We start from the raw sequence: 9,275 nt of genomic DNA on the forward strand, positions 1-9,275 counted from the left end.
CCATCCTCCGACTGGTTCTTATTATCCATCAATACACACCTCACCTCCTTTTACCTCTTCCGAGCGAACAAAAAAAGGGCTTTTTCCCTTTCACCGCCACAGGCGACGAAAAAAAAAAAACACCATGTCGGCAAAATCCACAGGTGCAGATACATCTTCCTCCGGAGCCGCCAGAAACCGTGAACACCAACAGGGAAAACAAGATCGCGAATACACATCTAGTCAAAAAGCCGCTGTCGACCGAGTGCGAAAATGTAAATCGACAGCTTATTACGAGATTCTCAACATAAAGGTGGATGCCGAGGATGGCGAGATCAAAAAGGCCTACAAAAAACTTGCTTTGGTCATGCACCCTGACAAGAATGGTGCTCCCGGTGCAGACGAAGCATTTAAATGTATGGACTCCCTCTTTCTCTTTCTCTTTTTATTTTATATACATATATATATATATTTTTCCCCCGAACTAGCCTTATGTAACCTCTGCGATACGGTGGCTTTTTTTTTTTTTTTTTTTTTTTTTGTTGTTCAAAGTATTCGTTTGGCTAACCTCACTCGCGTGCCACAGTAATCGCAAAAGCATTCCAAGTCCTATCCGATCCACAGAAAAGAGCAACATTCGATAGAACAGGCGGCGACCCCGAATCTAGGAACTTCGGAGGGGCTTCGGCTGGCGGCAATGGTCCATTCCCCGGGTTCCAGGCCAGACCCGGACGGCCCCAGTTTACGGATGAGATATCGCCGGAGGAACTATTTAACATGTTCTTCGGCGGTGGAGGAGGCGCTTTCGGTACGCTTATCTCGACTATCAGACTTTACATGCCAAAGAACAATCGATTCTAATTACTATATCACATAGGTGGGGGAGGAACATTCTTCGACCTCGGTGGCGGCGGTCCGGGTATTAGAATACACCACTTCGGAGGGCCGAACCCTCGGAGACGGCCTAATGGGAATGCTGAGGCAGGTCCCGACGCCGATAATTCGATAGGATCTACGCTTATCCGCTTATTACCTTTAATTCTGATATTCGCCTTCTCTTTAATATCGTCAATACTTTCTGGCTTCGGTGGAACGACTGGTGGAACAGGTGCCGGTCAGTACCCTGGCCCCCATTTCAAATGGGCACCCGATGCCCCGTATACGCAGAAACGCTATACGCCGACATATAAGGCCCCATTTTATGTTAATCCTACTGAACTCGAAAAAATACCCGCGGCAAAGCTCGTTAACGCTCTGAAAAGAATGGATAATTATGCGGAGTCGGTGTACATCAAGGGATTAAGGATGAGGTGCGATAAAGAATACGAAAGGAGGGCAACAAAGATCCAGGAGAGCCAAGGATGGTTCCTTGTCGACCAGGAGAAGCTTAACGAAGCAATGGCCGAACCGATGAGGAGTTGTCAGAAGCTTACAAGTTATGGCCTTGCACATAGGTAGCCCTTGCGTGGGAAAGCGTTGGTGTATTAGTTTGGATTGTGGAGGAGTTAATGTAATATTTTTTTTTTGGCAGAAGGGGAAGTCGACATTTCGGTAGATTCGGAAGGGAAACTTGAAGAGAAGAAGAAGAAAGAAAACGGAACAGAAACACCAAAAGCTGGTTTTTTTTTTTTTTTTACAAACCCCCAACAAAAGAAGCATTACCCACGATTTTATTTTTTGTTAATTCCATCAGTTTCTTTTTTTTTTTTGAGCCGTCAGCATACCTTTTATTCTTGCAGAGGGATGGGATATAGTGTTTTTTCATGTGTGTGTCTTCTTTTTATAACGAACATCAGATTACGATTGTCATTTTTACCCTTTTCACTACATATATTTTTTTGCTATATCTCTTCACTTCCTCCCTAAACATGGCTGTTAACTTAACTTATTATTCCCTCTCCCCCCCTCTTTTTTTTACGGAATGGACCATGTATGTGTATATTCTTCTCTTCGTTTTTCCTCTTCTTCCTTTTTCGTTAGTTCTAGCGATATATCTCTGAATAACATCCTTTTTACGTCAGTGTATTATGAACGGCGGTTTATTTATTTATTTATTTTGTGTCGATACATCGAGTTGTCCGATATTTTATATTGTAGATGCAGCAGGACTTGAAATAAGTAAATCGTATCTGATAAAATGTTAGGAGAAAAAAAAAAGATGATTTCTGGGAATTAGTTATAGTCGAAAAGAAAGATAGTAAAAAGATAGGAAAAAAGATAGAATTTAAAACTCCATGATCTTCCAAAGTTATGTTATAATATAGTTGTAGTATAATTGTATGCTAATATGCTTGTAAAGACGTAAAATAAAGTAAAGATAGAGGAAGAATTCAAGATGGAGGTGGGATTTCCGCGTGTACATATCTAACATTCCTTGAGGGTTGGTTGATTTGTTTTGGAAATACCGGCGGTGCCGGTGCCGGTGGTGGGATGGATTCTCTCTTTCTTGTTGATATTGAATTAGCCTTTTGACGAGCTACTCTTCTCTTTTTCTTTTCCGTGGCTAATTTATTTTTCTTTAAGGCTTCTTTTTTGAGGTGGGAAATATGGTCGCCCTGTGCCGTTCCAAACAAATTTTCAAAAAAGACAGTGATTTGTTAGAAGTTGATTATATATACTCAATGGTAGGATAGATGTAGAATAAGGGTCCGGACATACAAATCTTGTCAGTGTGAGAAATTGTGGATCACAATCAGCTTCCGTGGGGTCGTAGCAAGTAGTTCCGCATGGTAAGTTGTCTTCTTTGCAGATTTTATTTCCCGTAGCGGGGTTTGCGGATGGTGATGATAGCGGGGATTGGCCTTGATTTTGTTCTGGTGAGTGTAGTTCGGTTAGACGGTTACATGTAACCTCGAAAAATGCTTTTTTGACTTACGGGTTGATGGTAGAGCTGCTGTGAATACGGAGAGGTATAGGATTGTGAGGAAGAGTCTGAGTAGTGAAAACATGGTCGGAGGGTTTTGATGTTTTTGTGGTTTAATTCCCTAGCCGCTTGGGCGGTGGGTAAACTACTGGTTGGTACTGAGTAGTATATATATTATATTTGCCCCGAAGAGGTTTGGGTGTTATAGATATTAAGAACGAAATATATAATAATATAATAAGTAAGTATAAATATGAGATCTGGTGTCGTTGCCGCTAGGAAGGAAGCAGGGCGGGAGCTAAGGAATATAGAGGACAACCCCAAGGGATCTGTTGACAATTATGTGCTCTTCAGTCCCGGTCCAAATCTGGGGTATATATAAGAGGTAAGTAAGTAAGCAAGTACTTGGTACCTTTTATATATATATTTCTCGGGTTTCAGATCGTCGTGGATTGTTGGCCCACGTTGGTTGCATGCATCGGATTTTCGCGTTGAGTGGTGTTGGAGATGTTGTAAGGTTTTTGGTACGGTAGCACCAGGACTGCGGTCGAGGGAGCTCGAGCTCAAGGGCTGTTATTTGAAACGGGGCTAATTAAATTAGGGAAATGAAAGGAAGATGAGAACGGAATTAATGTTGTAGGCTATTTTTATTTTTAATTTTCAATTCTGGGATTTTTAAAGTCGTTGGGATGGGATTGAGAGTCGACTCGGGATGGAGATGTTGATATAATATAGCTAGTCGGAATGGGTGGGGTGGGTGGATTCGAGTTCTAAGAAGTGTCTATCTATGATATCGGGTATGGATATAATTGACTTTTAATAATATAAATTCTTGATTTGAGAACGTTGATTAGGTAGGTCGACGTAGGTTGTGTGCGACGCCGGGATCGAATTTGCTGGTGGAGCTCATGCACCCGACGAGTAATCGTTGCAATTAATTAATGGAGAATCCTAGTCGTGCTATCTAGCCACTTAAACACTTCAACCAATATTGCTGAATCCTGTTTTCGAATTGTATTTTGAGAAAGCTCGGGATATATATAGAGCGAGGGCGTTTTTCTACTTTTGTATATAATTGATTATATATATATTTAATAACGGTGAAGGATACTTGAGGACGTGAGAATCATATGGTAGATGGGTCTCGAGAGGGAGTCAGTATTTAATACAACTGGGAAGACATCACAGCTTTATATAGGCCAGAAGTACTATTACTTATTTAAGGTGATTCAAGATTTAACCTATAAAGTATTTTTTTTTGCCCTTGAGCTTCTAGGTAATTAATTCCGAACAGGGTGTATCATTTCAGATTTTACAAGGGCGTGCTGAATGAGGATTGCGTAGCCTTTTCTCCACCGATGCAATGTACAAAAGTACTATACTTTAAATTGAAATCGAGGGGAGGGAAGAAAAACTAGGCAATCCGTACCTGTGGGATGATATTTAAAATTTAATCTATGTGAGGGGGGTAAATTTAAACTCGAAGGAACCATAGTCAGGCGCACATGGTACCTGAAGCGGATCATGTCAAATCTAGCGGCAAGGGCTTCCATGGATCCACCAAAATTAAAGATTTATTACCCGACGACACGTCCTGGAAGTAGTTGATAAATCAATTGGGTATATATGTAGCATTGACAGGCAGCTGCAGACGGGAGCTCTGTATACAATATATATATCTTTGGATGTTGAAATGTGGTTTTAGAGAAACGATCTGCTGTTTTTAGGTCGGGTAGACGGGCCTTAAGCTGGAGGGACTTGAAACATGCTCGTGCTCGTCATGACGGGGTTTATGAGGCAGATAGCAATGCATATCTTCACGGTATGCTCGAGTTTTCTTCTTCTTATTATTATTGTTCTTATCCTAAATTGAAGCCTTAGACTAACATGAATTTCTTTGGGATGTGAATAGTATACTAATATTTGTATTGTGGGCATGTGTGTGTGCTGGAGAGTGGACAAGCTTTTGCCAAGACCGTCGAGGACAGGTATCGAGCAAGCGGGCTTACGTACTTTTCGTGTCCCCCCGCTTTTTGTACTTTTGTACTTAAGTATGCTTAATTGGATGACGATATCTAAGAGGTATATTGCGGTGCATGTGAAGTTTGGGAAACCTATTGCGAACGTTTATAACGTTTTACTTTACGTTGGACTGCTCTAGATCTAGTGTATACGCTATATATTAGACGACAACGGCAGGGCCGGCGCTCTCGTCCGATGCCCGATGTTTTAGAACGGTCGCCGGAAAGACATGCAAATAACCGATGCGAATCGGGGTCTTGGATTGTTAAGCTTACTTAGTACAATAGCCTCGAACCAATTCCGGTGGATTGGCTTACCACGGTCGGGTCTAACGGGGGACCGACGACGCTATAATATATACAGACATCGAGTAAGCTATAAGTGCTTAAGTCTAGTCTGATGGATCAATGACATCAAGTCCGGATCCGATCGTCGTCGAACCGAAGGAATAGTCTGGCCATTACATCAAACATTGCCACTCAACCGGTACTTATCTACTTATCTACGTAACTGCTGCTGCAAGGTATACTGCATACATGCATAGGTACGTATGTATATGATTCCAGTCGCAGTTAAAAACGGAGATGTGTCTTGCGACCGAATCTACATGACCGAACCGTCAGGGTCCAAGTTGCCTTGTATGGAATTCCGTCTTCTTCCGAAGCATTTAAAGATCTGGTTAGCCAGCCATTCGGTAACCTTTTCCATTTGCACCTTGCATGATACTCCATTCGAGCTCCATTTCAGGCCCTCCCTCGGACAAACCTTTGCGAGAGAATTTTTTTTAAAGGAAATAAACAGACACTTATCCAGCTAGGCACCGCCCGAAGCAAGCTAGAAAATTTTCACGAAAATCTAGAAGTCTTGGTCGTTCTAGTTTCCGTTATATAAGGCGAATTCACCCACGTTGGTGTTCATCCCCCCCCCTTCTTCGATCTTCGTTTTCTCGAAGCAAATATTAAAAATCTCCTGGTCTTTTCGCCAACGGGCGGCAGAGTTCTTCAAGTCAAGTGGAATTAATCGGGATCCGGGATCTAGTAGTGTCTTTGTATTGGGCGTGAGGGCTGCCAGATGACCCGAACGGAGCAGTAATCTGATCAAGTTAACTTAACCCCCACACATCCAGCCCGGGTCTTTCTCACTTGCCCTTTCCAATTGCATCTCAACCTCCTCCAACTGCAACTGCAACTGCAACCGCAAATGCACCGACACTAACGTGCCCTGTCATCTGATTTCAATTGCAAACCTTCACAAAAAACTAAAACTAAAAAAAATAAAATAAAAAAACTGACATACAATCAATTTCCTTTTCTTTTCTTCTTCTTCTTCTTCTCCTCCTCCTTCTGATCTTTGTCGTTGCAGGACGTACATACGTACATACGGGGTCCCGCCGGTGTTAACAAAGTCAGCACAGACCCCGATTGATCCTTTTTTGATACTGACTGACATTCAACCCCTCCCCGGTCTTCTTCTTCAGCCATACCCCATACTTTTTTTGCTTTATTGCTTCATCATCTCATCTTACCAGAATTGCAGAAGCTGCAGGATATAATAGTAATATATCCTATATCCTATCCTATCCTATCCTACATATTTGACATTGAAAGAAAAGAAAAGCACTTCAAGGGCAGCCGCAGCCCACCGCCTCCATACCAGAAGAACCAATCCCCCTTTCTGACATCGTTCCATTCCACCTCCAACTGGGACCTCCGACGAGTCCCGTATTATATTCTCGTTCCAGCAGCTACTGCCCATAATTGTTTGTCATGAATGTTGGAGGGGACTAGACTGCTTGGTCGGTACCTCCCACGCTACTCCTGAAGCCGTTAGCAGTGCCAGCCCACGTTAGTTCTGAACGGGCAAGGGAATTTTGGGGTAACACCACTTCCACTTTCAATTCCACTTCCACTTCAACTTACATACTGCTCGACCGCCGGACTCAAAGCAGAAAAAAGAAAAAGAAAAAGAAAAAGAAAGAGAGGGAAAGAGAGAAACTTGTTCGGGGCAGCATCACGCCCTGTCTGCTTGCTGTCTGTCTCCGGTCCCTCTCTTATTTCTCCTTTCTTTCCTTCTTTCTTTCTTTCTTTGCTTATTGTTCGTTAATTTACAAGACGACCATTACTCTTTTACATACTACCGACATACATACATACATACATACATACATACTCGTTAGAGTTCATCGAGGCTGCTTTTTCTCTCTCACCCACCCACACGTGTTTGATCGGATCTGAAAATAGTCGGACGACCACCTTCCTTCCACTCGCCTCGATTCTTGACTCGGCCTATTAATCACCCCCCATCCCCCACTCCCATCGACCTCTTCTTCCTACTCTTCTTCCTCTTCTTCCTCTTCTTCTTCTTCTTCTCGAATCCTCTTCGTCCTACCAAACCAGACCAGACCATGTGCCTTACAGCAATCAATCCACTTCATCAGTCCAATTAAGCAAATGATCGCTTTCGCGTGTTAAGGCAAACGATTACAAAGTCGAACAAATCCAAAGTCTTTTGTTAGTCGTCGTCACTTTACAACCTGCCATTTTCTGCCAGACTCATACGCCTCCCTTTCTTCTGAACTTATCAACTACCCATTATCTCTAAAAAAAATTACAATATCCTCTCATCCATAGGACCTTTCTCATCCTCCTTTTTTTAAATTATTTTCTGTTGTTTTCTATTCTTTTATTATTAATTTTGTTGAAAAGAAGTCCCCGACCTCTTTAGCCGTTTCATTATATTACGTTACCTGGTTCGGGAAGCTCTCAACTCCTGGCACGCCCCGTTAACGAGCTGAACCAGCCTTCCGTCGCCTCAGTTTCAGATCAATCTCTCCAGCTCATTACCATTTCTGGTCACGCGATGATTGCCATCTCAACACCTCGAAGAGAAGACTCCTTCCAAACTAGTTTGGTTGCTCTTCCCAGGTCCGCATCCGATGTCAACGTCCACGATCTGACATCTCCTATTCCATTGTCGGCATTCGGTCCTCCTTCATCGTTCACACCAAGATCCTTTTCTGGCACTCGTAGCAATAAGAGGGCGAGATTGACCAGATCTGTGAGCTTGGAACAAGAATCGTCCTTTTCGATGTATACTATGAAATTTCTTGGAGGAATGGAGGAATTGGAGGGTATGTGGAGCTCTCCTTATTCCAACAGTGCCGAGGTTACACGAAGCTTTGGGGATATACGAGCTCAGCAGACTAACCCGCCAACAGAGATTTCCGTCCCAGAGGACTCCGGTGACGATACCACCACCAGCGGTGCAAGTCTTCTATCGAGAACCAATACGACTTCTACTGGCAGTCTGTGCTTCCAAATTCCTGAAGAGTCAAACGCTCTCCTGCCTCACGCGACATCCCTTACAACATTGTCTACCTACACACTAAGTTCCAAGAGTATTTTGGAAGAGTACGATGTACCCAAGAACTTTTCTATGGTCTGGCCGGGTGTCTATCGAAGCTCTTTCCCCGCAGAGGCCAACTTTTCCTATCTCAAAATGCTCAAGCTGAAAACCGTTCTGTACGTCTGTCTCTTGGCTCGGCATAGGCGGCTCTATTAGAAAAAAAAACACACAGCTAATGTGAGACATTTAGGACCTTGATCCCTGAGAAGTACCCTCAAGCGAATGTTGAGTTCATGCAGCAGAACGGTATACAGCACATCCAAATTGGAATCCGAGCCAACAAGGAGCCGTTTGTTGAAGGTGGGTCACATAATCAATGCAATCTAAGAGTCGGCTATTTGCGAACATACAGCTGATTTGTTTAATACTATTTGTAGTTCCTCTTGATAAGATCACTAAGGCCGTGAGTGTCATTTTGGACAAACGAAATCATCCAATCTTGATCCACTGCAATAAGGGAAAGGTAAGCATGCACCCAATGATGACACCTTAAAACACACCAGCTGACTAAATCCTCCTCGCATAGCATCGAACTGGCTGTATTGTTGGCTGCCTTCGCAAAATCCAAAAATGGACTCTATGTAACGTCTTTGACGAGTATCGACGTTTCTCCCACCCGAAAGAACGAGTCCTAGACGAGCAGGTTATCGAGCTCTGGGAAGAATCCCAGGTACTTGTCATGGCGAAAGAAAACGGATGGGTTAGATAATGAAGCACGGAAATCCGGAATGCGTGGGGTAGCCACTACCCACGCACTTTGGCGACATTCCTTTCGAATTTCCAAGGGTAATTGGGAATCTTAAACCGACCAACTCTGGAGCCGTGACTCAGATAACATGCACGGGATATAGATTAAAAAGCAAAAGTGCCACTCTAGCATGCTTACAGATCTCCGCTGTTATCTTCCCAAGTCTTCGGATCTTCTCACTTTACCAAGCGTGTTTTGTCCTTGGAGCTTTCTTAGCATCATCAGCTTTTTCCTTTTTTTTCTTCTTTTTTGTTTCTA

The 9,275-nt window shown here is 43.1% G+C and overlaps 2 protein-coding genes across 2 annotated transcripts; both read left to right on the top strand.

Annotated features, from left to right (window-relative positions):
• Window positions 1-124: 124 nt before the first annotated feature.
• AOL_s00110g40 (uncharacterized protein) lies at window positions 125-1,437 on the top strand (the record flags this gene model as incomplete). The annotated part of the gene is made up of 3 exons (XM_011126730.1): window positions 125-395; window positions 566-787; window positions 857-1,437. 3 exons carry the CDS (start codon window positions 125-127, stop codon window positions 1,435-1,437), a joined length of 1,074 nt encoding a protein of 357 aa, XP_011125032.1.
• A 6,286-nt stretch (window positions 1,438-7,723) lies between these two features.
• On the top strand, window positions 7,724-8,978 carry AOL_s00110g41 (uncharacterized protein; the record flags this gene model as incomplete). The annotated part of the gene is made up of 4 exons (XM_011126731.1): window positions 7,724-8,385; window positions 8,460-8,569; window positions 8,647-8,732; window positions 8,796-8,978. The coding sequence occupies 4 exons, from the start codon at window positions 7,724-7,726 to the stop codon at window positions 8,976-8,978; spliced, it is 1,041 nt and encodes a 346-aa protein (XP_011125033.1).
• Window positions 8,979-9,275: the final 297 nt, after the last annotated feature.

Source organism: Orbilia oligospora, assembly GCF_000225545.1.
Source record: "Orbilia oligospora ATCC 24927 unplaced genomic scaffold scaffold00110, whole genome shotgun sequence".
In the NCBI taxonomy this organism is placed as follows: domain Eukaryota; kingdom Fungi; phylum Ascomycota; class Orbiliomycetes; order Orbiliales; family Orbiliaceae; genus Orbilia; species Orbilia oligospora.